The 15,021-nt window shown below is 38.0% G+C and overlaps 1 protein-coding gene across 1 annotated transcript in view; it reads left to right on the top strand.

The window, feature by feature from the left end:
- Nucleotides 1-15,021, top strand: part of PARD3B (par-3 family cell polarity regulator beta) — a 359,707-nt gene that overhangs the window by 132,724 nt on the left and 211,962 nt on the right. Inside the window, exons 5-6 of the mRNA XM_065750387.1 lie at nt 7,524-7,615; nt 14,772-14,858. Coding sequence (XP_065606459.1) covers nt 7,524-7,615; nt 14,772-14,858 — 179 coding nt within the window. The remainder of the gene's footprint in view (nt 1-7,523; nt 7,616-14,771; nt 14,859-15,021) is intronic.

Genomic DNA, 15,021 nt, shown 5'->3' on the forward strand with positions numbered 1-15,021 from the left:
CTTGAAGTGCAGGCAGAGGTCTTACTCAGGTCTTCAGAAGACCATGTAGATACATTCAAACAGACAAAGGATATTTAAGTCTGTAAAACTGTCTGCCTGATTTAGCAGCTACTTGATTGTATTAATATAGTTTTAGTAATGAAAAACCTCTACGCTGACTTTAACTCTTTCTACAAGTACAATTTCTACAATGGATTTCTGTCTGATATTGGACACACCCTGGCAGATTCTCTTTGAAAAGGGAAGAGGTTCATTTTCTAAAACTCTGTAGACCCTATAGAATCCTAATGTGCTTCAGGCATGAAAAGCTCTGTAGAAGCTTTCAGCAGCATTTATTTGAATGGCCACCCAAGCAAAAACAAAAGATCATGATAAATGGGAAAGAGGGGTAATAAATACATAGTTTGTTGTAAAGGTTCTAGTGGTTATATGACTGGCTGCTTACCTTTGTCCTTTCAGTAGTTACTCCAATACTGACAGCTTCTGAATGTTGTGAACACCTACCATATTATTTATGTTTCCAGCAGTTAATTTTTTTCTCTCTTGAAAACAAATTCTATTATTTCAAGAATTGGTTCTTGTCCAGTAGTACTGCTAAATCCAAATATTTATCCGTACACTATCAATGCTTCTAAAAGCTGCTTTATTCTACTTTGGAAAATATACTGCTCACACCTTGCCCTGGAAATTCTTAAAATGTTGGGCTTAAGTCCAGACTTTTATGAGCAGGTCTACTGCTTCTGAAGACTTTAACTGTGGTGGTTCTCATTTTTCTTGTTCCACTTTTCATTACAACTCAAAGTATATCACATGAGCTGTGTGTATGGTACAGTTACTCCTAATCTGCTCCAATCTGAAGTCACACAAAGTAGGGGGACCTGCCAGCAAAAGTAAGGTGGCTTCACCCAGTTGGAGTTAGTGTTGAAGAACACTGGTAAGTATGCAGTCAACCAGTATAGCTCAGCCACAAGGATAACCCTCAGCTGACAGTTGGTAGCGAGCAATTCAGGGGAATAAATTTTAATCCACTCCTGACTGATTCCCACGAGCATGTCTATTTATGCCTTTGGCTTAAAAAATCTTTTTAAGTGCCAAGATCAGCTCGCTACAACTTTCAAGGCATCCACTGGTAGTTGAGAGGGGAAAATGTCACTGTTATGGTTCCTCAAGCTGTCATGTAGTTGCTGAAAGCCAAACTGCATTACAGCTTGTCTTTGTATTGTGCTAATTAAGCATGAATACACTTGCATATCATGTTGAAAATATCTGAAGATGTACAGCTATTCTTATTTTGAAAAAAAAATCTTTCAACAGTTCAGTAGAATACTTTTCAATTGACAACACTGAAAGAAGTTGTATGATTCTTATTTTCATATTTGTTGCTTGCCTAAAAATCATCTTTAGCAAATGATTAATTGCATTTGTAGGTACAGCGCAATTGCATCAATTATCCATTTCAAATGATTTTCATTCTGAATAATCAAGAAGATGATGTAGCTTAATCAGTAAGTGCAAAGGAAGTATTGTAAGCTGTTTAAAAATACTTACCACGTTTTGTGGAGGCAGAGTGCTTTTTCCTTTTCCTGGCTTTTTATTAGCCAACTTTGTATTGGTTTCTGTGCTGAATAGATCAGCGATGGTTGTAGCATGGGGATGTTAGCTGGTTAGGAACTTTTTAATGTGGATAAATAGGTTGTGGAAAGAACACATGTTTAAGTATGACAGCTTGCATGCCTGTTCATTCGAATTTCTTTCGGGGACAAGCTCTGTCATGTTCTCTAAGAGCACACTGAGCAGCTAACTCATTTTTCTATCATTGGTTGGTTTTAAAAGGACTTGTTAGTTATTTCATTATGTTTAGAAGTCAGAAAAAGGAAGATATAATATTAAAATTAATCTGGAAATTCTTAAGGAATATTGTACTAACTTTTGAAATACTGAACCATTCTGCTTACAGCTACATTTCAGGATGGTTTTTTTGATTGCTGTGTAAAGCTGTGTGGGCAGGTAATTAGCTCAGTAATGAAAAGTTAGCTAAGCAGATGAAATGAAGATATTGACGTCTAGTTTGTTTTCATCTCTGGTGTTTGAGTGACCTTGGTTGCTGTGTGCCCTACTGAAAGCTGGTATTCTACAATGTGCAATGTTAAAGCTGCAAAGAGCCTTTGATTCTAATGGTTTTCTCCAGTTAGAAAATATTTTATTTCATAAAGGTGTCTTAAGAACAGATCTGGGTTAATTTGAGAAAGTCTGGTGCCCTTGTTGCAGGCTCACTGAGGTGTGGGGACACCTGGCTGGCACCTCAGCACTACTGGAGCATGGAGCAGCCCTGTGTCACATCACTTTACATAAATTCAGGTGTGGGACCTGGGTTCACCTAAGGTTGTCACTGTGTAACCAGTGCTTGATTGTATCCTGATGGAATGAAAAAGAACATTTATGCCCATTCCTTGAGCTAGATGGTTTCAAGGATCATCTCTGGGATGCAACGTCAGCTGTCATGTTTGTTGCTGTAACTAAAGGTTGCACCTTTAAATTTTAACACTTCCTAACAGGTTTGGGAATGTTTATGAAAATGCTGATTTTTAAAGCTAAAAATAGTGCAATGGCTTTGTAAATTCATTCTGACTGTCAGAAATGTTCACGTGATCCTGAAAGTGTTGCTAAAAATGTTCAGTTTTTAAATACGGTAATTGACGACGTCTGTTGCTGGAGCAATGTATGAGACATTTCCTGCATTTGTAAGCAAGCATCCCTGTCACCCCCCAGTTTCCTCACAGCCACCAATTTGTGGGGCTGACCTCCTGCTGGCCCTCCTGGAGGGAGGTGTGGGCTGTGTGCCCTGACCCACAGGGTCCGCCTGCACTCCCTTTGTGTCGGGGGTGGGTAGCTATCAGCTGGCCCCAGTCCTACAGCAGCCTCATTTTTAACTTGGCCATTAAAATAAAATTTCAAATAAAATTGTTTTCCCTTGGGATATGCCACACTTTGAGTGGGGACCATGTATCATTCTTATTAATAGATCTTATTTATTTCTTTCAAGTGTATGGTTAGTGTTTAATGACACTTAATTAAGCTTTATGCTGCAAGAATACCCCGCACTCAGGATGTTCTCTGGTTGTTTACACAGTTACTCTTTCCCTGAGCTTCCCATCTACTTCTGAGGTTTGTCTGGTCATTGTTTAATAAGGAAAGAAATAAAAGAGAATGTATTTTTTTTTGGCTACGTACCTTTTCAAAAGTGATGTATCTGAAATTTTGTACTACCTCCAAACCCGCTGCTTGCCCTGAGAAAAGCAGTGGGAGTGTATCAGGGAGAATCAAGGTGAAGAATGGCCCTTCTGTGGCTACTGGCTGTTTTCAGAGCTCAGCTGTGTTGGGCTGGGCGTTGAGGTGTACCCTTGGTTGCATGTGCAAAATATTGCTTTAGGAGAACTGAAATATAATGGAAAACTACACTGTAGCTAGAGTAGAGCTGGGAAACAGCGGTTGCGCTGATATTTTAGAATGTGGAAGTGCACAGTTTCTCAGTTGCAACGATAGCCAGAAAGTGAAGCAGTGGCTAGGCACAGTGCAGACCGGTGTCACTCAGCTCATTTTGTCCATCTCTTCCTCTGAAAGCAGTACTTTATCCTCTCTGTTCAAAAGCACCACTCTCACTTTCTTGATGCTGATGGGTTCCAATGAGTTATATAAATCGCACATTTTCAAAAATGAAAGAAATAAAATAAACGGGGGAGCACTTTTCATACAGTCTAACCTCAGTAAGACATATGACTGATTCAAGCATGTTTGCTGTTCAGGCTGATATCTGCCCATGCTGTCTGTTAAATTGGGAACACAGTGCATGTCCACAGAGTAGAAAATGTTACTGGTGTGTATGGTTGCTCTTACTGCTGAGTGTACACATTCACCTAATTCAAGAACTGTAATGTAATGAATATGAGAATTTTTCAAGCTATATAGTTGTTGGCTGAGAGCTGTTATCTCATAGGATCCTGCTCTTCCGTGTCAGTTCTAATTTGAAAAGCGTGTTTTCTGTAGCACTAAGAAAAATTGCTTAATTAAAATTATACCTATGTAAATAAATAAAAAAAATTCAATTCTACTGTTATTAGACACATCTGCCTTCTTGCCTATTGTTTTTACTGCAGCATTTTGCATTTATTCCTATTTCCTGGCTGAAAGCTACGGTCCTGTTATATTACACAGCCAGCTGAATTGACTAAACTTTTGGGAGTCAGTGTCATTAATTCTGCTACTACTGAAAAACTGACAACTGGTCTTTGTTAAACAATAAAGATTGAGAATTTGTGTGTATTGGATCATTGTCTTCTAACAGTGTCTCTACTTGTGCATCACTGGCTTGCTGTCTTTCAGCCGGTTGGGCAGGAGACAATCTGTTTAAATTAACTGTGGCTCTAATGAAATGCTGAAGTATGGAAGGAATTTGTCTATTTGTAGTGATTACTATGTGACTGGAGCCCTAATGTCATTCTCAGAGAGCTCTGTAATGAGTCACTATTATGATTCATGTTTTGTCAATCATTCAAGACTTTAAATTTATTTGGCTATGTTTACTGATTTTAGTATGCAATGATCTGTAATATGTGAGCACTTACCTTCAAATCAAAGCAGGAAGCTGTAACACTGAACACTCTCCATGGTATTTCTGTAAACACTGGGGTCCAGCTCAGGAGTGGATAACTTCTCTTGTAGGAGCATTTACCCTTGAGTGAATTTTTAAAGAGCTGTAGTTGAAGTTTATGGGCTCCAAACTCTGAATCTCTTGCTGAAGTTTTACCTTGGAGGTGTGGGTCTGTCAGGCACCTCACAAGTGTGGACCATTTTTTCTGACACAGGAATGAACATGCCCTGAAACATTCCTGACATGCTTTTAAATCTGTCCTTGAAGATCTCTACTGGAGGTCTGATACCTCTATTATCTGTAACAACTTTTTTCAGCTTCCCAGCATCTTTTTCTTCTGCTACCTTTTGCAGAAAAGAGAGCAGTTCCCATCTTTCAGTGAAAACCTTTTTCTTATCTGGCAGTGTCACTGTGCACTTGCCAAAGTTGTGCTGTGTGACATTAGACTTGTTGATCAAAGATGGTCCCTTGTGGCTTAAAAACTGTGAATCAGTCAACAGAAACACGAGATGACATCATGTTCTGCAATCTATATTTATCACTACTGTGAAATCTGTTACCCAGAGAAGAGGGGAAGGAGGACAAGTATGGATGTAACCTCACTACAGCAAAAAATAACAGTAACCCCAAAGCCAAAAGATAGAAAACGAACGTAGCATACACAGACTTGAACAGACTGCAAGCAAAGCTTTAAATAGCAAAACTGTTTGGAGCCATGAGCAGCAAGTTCTTGGTCATGCTCTGAGCAGTGCTGTGTTGCAGCCAACGTCTGGAAGAAAAAGGGGCAGATTAATTCACCACCCAAAAATCTGCTTATGTTTGGCTACTTTCAGCCTTCTAAATTGAAAACCCTTTTGTAGCACCAGTGTTTCCTCTGGTTGGCTAAAAAAGATTAGCTTTGGGAGCTCTCTGGTTAATGAGAGTTGTCTCCTTCTGACATCTGTTGTTACCAAGGCTCTATCTTTTTTCAAAATGAAGTCAGCACATGAAAGCTGTGTGTCAGATTTCTGTTGCTAACTTGCTGCTTGAGATTGAGTTCCTGATTTATGGGGTTAGTGAGGAATATGCTTTATACAACAAAAATTGCTCATTGACACATGGTTTCACTGTAAAGAGGGATTGGAAGAGATAGCATAGACTCAGTACACGTTTCGTCAAATAGTTCTTTCATTAGTGACAGACGTTGCTTTTAGTGAGCTGTATTGGCTTTGCTGTGGAAGCCAAATCTGTTGGCTTGTGCTCTGATTAACATGTAAAAAGAAATGCTGCCAGTTCATAATAGGTTCAGAAACTCTGGTGGTGTGTGATCAAAAGTGGGGGGCGGGGGTGTAACTGGGTGGAACCAGCTTGCTTTATGTTCCAAAATTTGCTTAGTAGACTAAGTGTGTTTTTTCTCTAAAGCATAAAGCAGCCCCCTCATCCCTTCAGCTCTCTTGATACTTACTGAGCTGAAAATAAGTTCCTCAGATCTTTAGGGGAACTGAAAACAGCAAACCTAGAAAGTCATCTTTATGGGTAAAGCCATTTTTTCAGAAAAATTGGATGTTTTAATATACATTGTGAAACTTCTGTTGAAAATTAAATTACCTATCTTGTTGATTGTGTTTTTTGGAATTAATTTATAACATTGCTACTCTTTGCCTTGAGACGACTTGATATGGCGAGTGTTTACAGTGAAAACCTGTACTGCAATAACAAAAAAAATGATGATTAATTTTTGGCTTTATCTAGTTAAGATCAAGCTTTGAATTGAATTCCCTTAGTATGTTGACAGCTGAAGATTTATGTCTTCCAGCTATATTCCTGTTGCAGAGTTGGCAGAAGTGACCTCTCCAAAGAAGGTCTTTGTTACAGATTTTGCTTTGTTTACATTATTGCCATGAAGGCTATGATGAAATGCAGTACATTAAAGCTAATATATCACCTGCTGACAGTGGTCTTATCTCATTTGTACCTCTTTCCCTTTCCCACCATGGAAAAAAATGCAAACATAAAGAATCTAAGGATCAGGAAAAGAAAGTTAATAGTTTTGAAGAGTGTTAGCATTAATGTTAGGTCCCTCTGTGCACTGTATTTTTATGTCTGGCCAAATTATTTCTTAGTGTTTTCTGTGAAGTGAATCTGGAAACGTCTTTACCATAGTAATGCTACAATGGAATGCAAAGAGTGATTTGAGGCTTAGAGAATCTATCATGAGCGGGGAGGTGGCTCAGAGATGAAAAGAATTCAGGATGGATTGGCAGTGGGGAAGCAGTACTGGGAGCAGCTCAACCTTTGTGGAACTTGTGGTGTCATCAACTCTTCAGCTTGAATTATTCCCTGTCCTGTGGACCTTTGGGCTCTCCACAGCTCTTTCAGTCTGTCCTCCCCGCTCTGCACTGGCTATGGTATCATAAAGTGAGAAGTATGGAGTAGTTTTTTAAAGAAAGGTGCCCAAGCATACCATAGCCTGCCTTGTCCAGGTGGGTAGATTGTTACATCACTCTGTTTGTAGTGGATTGAGAGATTCTGAATCTCCCATTAGGTTGTATGAAGACAGAAGAAGGGAGAAAATCTACTGATTTTACTGGACCTTGACAGAAGATCTTATTCCTCTCTCTTCCCCCACATAGTGGGATGGGCCTTCAAGCATATTTAAACCCATGTGTCAGTGAAAGTTTAGTGGGATGCTGGAGTGAGCAAGGGGACTGTTTCTCTGAATGTTATCTGTATACTCCATAAATAATGGGCCTTTCAGTCCTCACCCTTAGTGAGGTAAATAAATAGTGGCTTGCTTTCTCTTTCAAGTACTGACTCAAAAGTATAAACACAGCCAGTCTTTTACATGCCTATACACGTATTTAGTTTCAAAATGTGCTTTGAAATCTCTCAACAGGGTGTATCCCAGGTATCCTTTGAAGATGGGGAGATGAACCTCACTGGACCTACAGAGCTGCTGTCATCTCAGAGGGCCCGACTTCCTGTAAGGTAGGAACACCTGCATTGCTGACATGAGCATGCTTTATCTATGTGCAAGACAAGACTGACTTCTCATTCCAATTACACCTGCATTGTACTCATATTTAAGGGAGGACTTTGGGGTTACCTGATTGCAGCCTTCCAGTACTTCAAGGGAGCTTATAAGCAGGAAAAGGAATTATTTTTATGTGGTCTGTTAGTGATAGGATGAGGGGGAATGGCTTTAAACTAAAAGAGGGGAAATGTAGGTTAGATGTTAGGGAAAGTATTTTTTACTCAGAGGGTGGTGAGGCATTGGAAAAGATTGTCAGAGGTGCTGTGGATGACCCTTTGCCTGGAGGCGTTTTGAGCTGTAGCAAAATATACCTTGCTGTGCATCCTATGGGCCTGAGAGGAGGGCATTCTGATTTTTCAAAACACTGCTTTGCCTGCTGACGTGAAGGGTCATATTAAGAGCCTAAGATTTGTGAAATATGTTCAATTGTTTGTAAGGTATCCAAACTTCTAGAAACAGTGAGCTTAGGATTTCAGAGAATATTATTTTGTTTAAAAAGAAAAAAAAAGTACTTGTCATTTCTCTGAAATTTACTGAAATTTCAAATGTTAAAGAATAAAAATTTTAAAGCAGTGATTTTGTTTATGTATAGCTTTCTCCTTAAATAAGTGAAGAGTTTTTGTTTTTAAAGCTGTTTTTAAAGAAGTATTTTTTTTAGTATTAATTGTTTTATATAGAGAAAATAATGAAACATTCACTGGAGGCTATCTATTTATCTTACAAGTATCTTAATTTGACTGAATTTACCTAATTATCTGTTTTAGTGGCTCTTATTAATAAAATAATAACCATTTACTTCCACAGATGTATATCTAACATCTTAATATCTAATTTGGTTCTTTTTACATTGTTCTTTCTGGAAAAAAAATAATTGTAATCGTAATTTGTGGAGAGGTCTCTCTTGTTATGTTTTGAAGGTTTTAGGGCCATGAGGGATTACCAAGTCATGATACAGTAAAGCTTTATTTAAAAAGTTGTGTTATGTTTAATGATGTTAACGAAACTAATATTTCAGCCTGAAGGCTGTTCCCTGCTGTAGAAGAAAACCACTATTGTCCCCCTGCTTTCACCAGAAAGTATTCCTTCCTGTCATGGAGTTTGTTCATTGTGACCTATAGCACTTAAATAAACCAGCAGCTAGTAAGCTAAGAAAATTATCTGAGACTTCTCATCAGAGCAACATTCTGTCTGAGGTCAGCGTCCCTTTTCTAACTGTAGCTAATAAATGGGTATTTCAGAGGGAAGGAAAATAAAGAACATCACAATTAATATTTTATGGTTTTTGAAACACAGTCAGTTGAAATGAAAGGCTTCAAATTGGATTGTTTTATAATTCTCACTCAAGTAGGAAAATGGTTCCATTTGAAGAAAATTAGTTAATTGCTTTAGGTAGGTAAAATTAGAAAGTTGCACACGGTGAAGGAAATGAGTGGCAGTGTGGAGAACTTCTACTTCCTGTATGTAGAAACTAATAGGAAGAGCGTTTCTTTGCCTGAATTCTCTCAAAAACTTTTCACTGTGGAACTACTGGGAAATTTTTCAGGGCTGTATAGCACAGTCTTAAAAAATTTCATTTGACCTTCTAAAAGCTGAACTTCACTAAAGGAGAGACTTGAAACATCATGCCATTGGCAGTTTTTACTGGAATATATAAAAACAGAAGTAATGACAATCCTTGTGTAATTTCCGACGGTGGTTATTTTATTTTGTGCCTACCAGTAAAGATGATGCTCAGAATAAGAGTAGCTAAGCTAATACAATCAGTGCATAAAATATGTTATTTTTCCTTGTTTCCCATCGTGTTCTGAACTAGGGCTAAAAATATTTAAAGTAACAGTACTCTACAAATATCACAGAGAAACGTGTTGCAGCCCATAGCATTCAGTCCTATAGCACACTGCATAGAAATACTGTTTTGGAAACCTTAATTCTCTTTTCTTAATAAAAATGACTGTGTTAAGGAACAGGAAACATGAATCTGCTTGGAAGTGAATGTTTAGCTTAATAGTAGTGGATTAGCTGCAACTCTGAGAGTAATGCATGAATTGATAATTCATTGTGTGCTTTCATTAAGTTCTATTTTACTGTCTTGACACTTCAGCAGAGGTCAGGGTTAGTTCCTTGGCTTAAGCTCTGTAAATGCATAAAGTACAACAGCAGTGTTTCTTCCTTTTCTATGTTTTCCTTTTTTTTTGTAACTACTTTCTGTGTTGCAGTAATCTAACAACACAGAATTGCAACAACATTTTTTCTTTTTTATTAAAAAAAAAGAAAAAGAAAAGAGAGAAAAACCTGGTGCCTGCAGGCTGTCTGGTTTGTCTCTAAAGTTTTAGGCAGCTGATCTGGTGTGAATTAACACATTTTAGATATGAAATGATGATTGGTTGTCACTTCAAACCTGAAACTGGAAGATTACGACATTACTTCTTAGTAAATACTTTAACTTTTTTCTAATTTATTTCTGTGTAGAATGGAGCAGCTGAAACGTGCCTCACTTAAAGGCAAGTGGGCAACTTCCTGGGCTGCGCTGGGAAAGCTCCTTCCTTACCCTGCACATTCAGTGGCTTTCTTCTCTCTTTGCAGAGTGCTTTCCACCAGCACTTGGATATTGCTCAGATTTTCCTCTACCCTTGAGTGATTTTACACAAGTATCTCCAGCTCCAGTTTCTCCATTACCGTTTCCAAGTAATTTTCATCAGAACTTCTAGCATCTGGTTTAAAAGAGGGAAGGAAAAATGATATGAGAAATTCAGTGTTACATTCAAAGCTTGTTTCTTTGTCATCCTGTGTCTGTGTTGAATAGTTCAATGCAGATGGTGAATAGGGCTAAAATGGCAGAAGAATAAATCATGGAATGGTAGCTAATTATGACTTGCACGTGATGACCAGTTTTGCCCCATGCTTAAATAACTTTTTTCCAAGGTGCTCCCTTCTGAGTGTTGCAAAACAGTTAGTCTATTGTAGGCTGTGTCAACTGCATTCTCCAAGAGAAATCCTACCAAGATCCTCTCAGCATTCGTAATTTGGGAAGGTCAAAGCGAGCTAATTCCTGACTCAAAATTTTTACCTGTGGTGCAAGGTCCCTTATAAGTGCCTGCACTTTTGGTGGTTGAGATACATTCTTCACTGTTACTGGATAGTTTGTAGAGGAGCCTTCAGCTAACAAAGCTTTCCCCATTGTGTATGACAAATTCATAACACCTGGTGCAATGTTCAGGAGAGAGCTGTAATATTTGACAGCAAGGTCACTATGAATGTGAAGATCAGACTGATTGGCCACTGAATTTGCAGCACATTTTACTTTCCATGTTCAAAATGGACTGTGGTGCATGCTTACTGCACCCATGCGCATGCACATACATCCTCTCTATCTTCTCAAACTGTGCTCATCAACATTTTTAATTACATGCATGGCAAATCTTTATGCCGAATGTGATAGACTGTAAAGAATCTGGCAGAAATCAATAAACATCAAGCACTGGAGAGTTTACATAGTAAACAGTGGTGGCTTCTTTAGGCTTAAAATCAATAGCGCAGTGCTGGCTGTGGCCTTGGACTCAGCCAGAAGCACTGCTGGGCAGGGGCAGTCTCCTTGCTGAGACCAGAGGCAGGGACAGTGTACCAGCATGCATTTGCAGAAGCTGCACTATTTTCTGGAGCAGTGTTTCTGCTCCCTGGGAACATGTGGAAGATGCCACACTGTGTGCCTCACTAACCTGTGAGCTGGTGCTGCCAGCCTCATCTTGAACCAGCAATTGGGCTCCAGGACTCTGGCTTCTGTTAGGTCACAGCTGCATTTTCATTTATTGTAGAATGCATTTGGGATGGATAGGAGAGATCTGAAATAGGAGTTGATCACAAGAATCTTACTAACTTTTGGAAGTTATATTTTCCTTTTTTGGGGATTAGGTTGTTTTTTAAATGTATTGAATGTTGCAGTAAATCCATAAATTACCCTCTGTTATCAGTATTGCAGCTGCTAGCCAAAACCAGATGCCATTCTGTGTTGTCTTTTACCACTTGCTTTCAGTTTTTCAGCTTGGCTATGTTGAACTCAGAGACACATCACATTGGGGTCCGGGTCCTTCATGCCTGTGGAGTTTAGGAATTGGTACCTTTAGGCTTAAAACTTATTTTTCCTAGCATTTCATGAACCCCTCCTTTCATTCCCCAGTTCTCTTGCTAGTGTATTTTAAAACTGTAAGCCAGCATGGTCATTGTGCTGCTGGAATTAAACTGTTCTCATGGGCAGGTGAAACCAGCCAGAATGTGGTCAGCAGGAAAGGATGAGGGCTGATTTTTAACATGTCTTTAATCTTTGAAGTTCTGAACCAAGAAAGCCCAGTCCCAGATATCCTGCTTTATTTTTATTTATATTTTTATTTTATTTTATTTTTTTTTAACTCTCAGGCTTTTGAAGGTATAATATGAAAAGTATGTCCTCAAAGATCTATTCATCTTGTTACAAAGTTTTGTTTTCAGGTGTAAATAGCAATTGCACTTGGAAGTGGAAAGTATTTCAGTCATAGTTGCTTTTTGTTTTTTGTTTTTTTACTTTAAAAACATGAAGCACCTCTTTTGTATTTGCGTGTAGTGTGCTCTTATTCTGGATATTTAGCACTTTAGTGCGTAACTTCAAGGATGTGTCACTGTTTTAAAAGTCACACACAATCTACCTGCAGGCTACTTGTTTTCAAAAGGAAACCTATTCTTCATTCTGAATAGATTTTGTTAGATTTAAAAATAAACTTGTATGTTGTCTTTGGCTTTGAGCTGTCTTCTAACTGTAAGCGCTCTGATGTGAGATGACAGGTAACCTGTCTGTCATGATTGCCCTCAAAAAATTCCTGCTCTATTTTACTACTGCTTCGGAAGATGACTGCCCAGGAGTCCTTGAGCAACACAGGGTTATCTGAGGACAGCTATTATTTATTTAAGATCTTCCCAGTACAAATGAAAAGCCATTTACCTACTGTTGATTATTTTCTGGGCCCAGAGAGACTTGCTACTTAATTCTTAGATGTTGTGATTCTGTACAAGTTCAAATGATAATATAGATAGCACTTTAATGGTGTGTGTATATTTATTTATTTATTTATTTATTTATACTATGCATATATATACAATGTTAAGAGAGTTGGTGGAAGTTGAAGATTAAACAGGAAGAACAGTTAACTTCCTGTGTGTGTGGTTTTGGGAAGCATCCTGAGTAGACTCTAGTTTGTCTGAGCAGTATCACTAGAAAATAAAAATATTTAGTGAAACCAAGCCAAACCAAAAGAACCTCACAGGAACTTTTTGTCTGTATTTCCCTGCTTCTTTCATGAGGGGAAGGGAATATGGGAAGGAAAAAATTCACAGGTAGCAATACATGTTGATAATGTCTGTGTTATAGTAATGTGATAGTCTTTTATTTTGGGATCAGTGGTGAATTGTTGTTCAGGATGAGTACATTTCATTTTTACAAAGTGCAAATTCATTCCAGGTGGCCTTCTTGGGAGGAAAAAATTGTAAAAAACCCGCAAAACTCTACAAGCTCATTTTTTCTTTTCATATTTAGTTGAGCAAGAAAAGAATTATTGTACCAAGGGCAAGTTGCTTGCCATTAGTCATCATACAACTGGAAAAAGACTTTTAAAATAAAAATATTGTGCTATTTGAAAGCAAAGGCAGAGTTTGTATAAGATTGCTTGCAGTTATTGTCCTTCCTGAGAGATGTACCTTTTACCAGCTGTTTTTATATATAATCTAACCTGGTGTGGCTAGGTACTTTCAGGGTGATAGGACACAGCACCCTGCGTTTCTGCCCATTCCTGCTTTGAATCCACAGGCCATGAATTGGTGAGATCTGTCAGCTGATCCCTGCAGAAATTGTCCCCCCTCAAGAAAACCTTGGCAGTGAGGTTGAAGAAAAAATGGAGTCAGTGATCTTTCTCATCTGACAAATGTGCGCTCTCTGGATCTGTCACATTTGCAGTAATGTGGAAAGCCTTTCTCTCAGCAGCAGACTGTGCTTGCATTATAACTGGCTTTAACTCGGGACAGGACAAGAAGTGGTCATTTGGTTCAGTATTCGAAGAACAGAGAAAATTCACAGAACAGAGAAAACTATAGAACTTGCATGCAGGTATAAACAGAGCTTTTTCCAGCTTGATCAAGATAATTCGTATTGTGAAGGGAAATACCCAGTAGCTCTCCCCTTATTTTGAATGTCAGCAGAGTTCAGTATGATTCAGGGGGAGGGAGGTGTTTCAGAAAATGTAGACTAACACAGAAGGTAGGAATTGTATACTGGAATGTAGTATTTGCCCTCTTACGATCTTTTTGGATGTTTTCTTCCTTCCTTTTCAAATTATGAATGCCCAGAATAGAACTAAGATCACTGCAAGGCCAGCTGGATAAAATACTCAATAGGAGAAGAAACAGTATCTAGACATGAACTGCTAAAAAAGAAAAATAAAATAATTATATTGTCAGATATAATACAGAGATTATTGATAATGGTGCTTGAAAAAGGAAACTTTCTGAAAAAATGAGCTGAGTTGCAATTCTGATTACAGTTTGAATTTTTTTTTTTAATTTGTTTATTTTTATTTTTTGTATGTCAGTGAAGATGTATGCAATGGAAGGCAGAAAGCAAAGTACTTATAATTCAATTAACTGGCTTATTTGTTTGATGTCTTTAAATTGTGTTTTTCCTGTTTATAATGTGTCCACATGGAGAAAATGACTGAAGAGGCTCAAAAGAAACATAAAAAAGTTGCTTTTCTCTAGAACATGTAGAATAACATTTAGTTTTAAATAGAGCGAAAATTCTTCAAAGTTTTTTCTTACATATTCTAGTTAATTTACTAAGAGTTCACTGAAGAAGATGTCAAGTGTTTGATATCACTTCCTATCAGGATAGTCTCTCCTAAACTAAAGAAAAATTAAAGGAATTGTTAGCCATTTTGAACATTATCAGATTTTCTCCGTACTAGTAAGTTCTGAGCCTAATATAGTTTTCTGTACTTTCACCTATTTGATCAAATCATTTTTTTCTAGGGTAGGATTTGTTAGAAAATTCTGGGAAGAAGCAAATGAGATGTGTTTCTTTGTGCACTTTTTTAGTGAAATGACCAAAACAGTGGAGATCTCTGGGGAAGGTGGACCCTTGGGAATACATGTAGTACCCTTCTTTTCATCTTTGAGTGGAAGGTAAGATATCTTCTGCATTGCTCGAGAAGTGTATTAACGAAAGAATTTCAGTTGCAGTTCCCTTTGTCCTTTCAGTTGCCTCTGGTTTTCCTCTCTGAATAATAAACTAGACTGTAGAAAAAAAGAAATTCTAAGATGTCAGAGTTGGCTTTATTTTCTGTTT

This window comes from Cyrtonyx montezumae, unplaced genomic scaffold (genome assembly GCF_038088225.1).
Source record: "Cyrtonyx montezumae isolate F1298 unplaced genomic scaffold, pur_monq_1.0 scaffold_7, whole genome shotgun sequence".
NCBI classification, from domain to species: domain Eukaryota; kingdom Metazoa; phylum Chordata; class Aves; order Galliformes; family Odontophoridae; genus Cyrtonyx; species Cyrtonyx montezumae.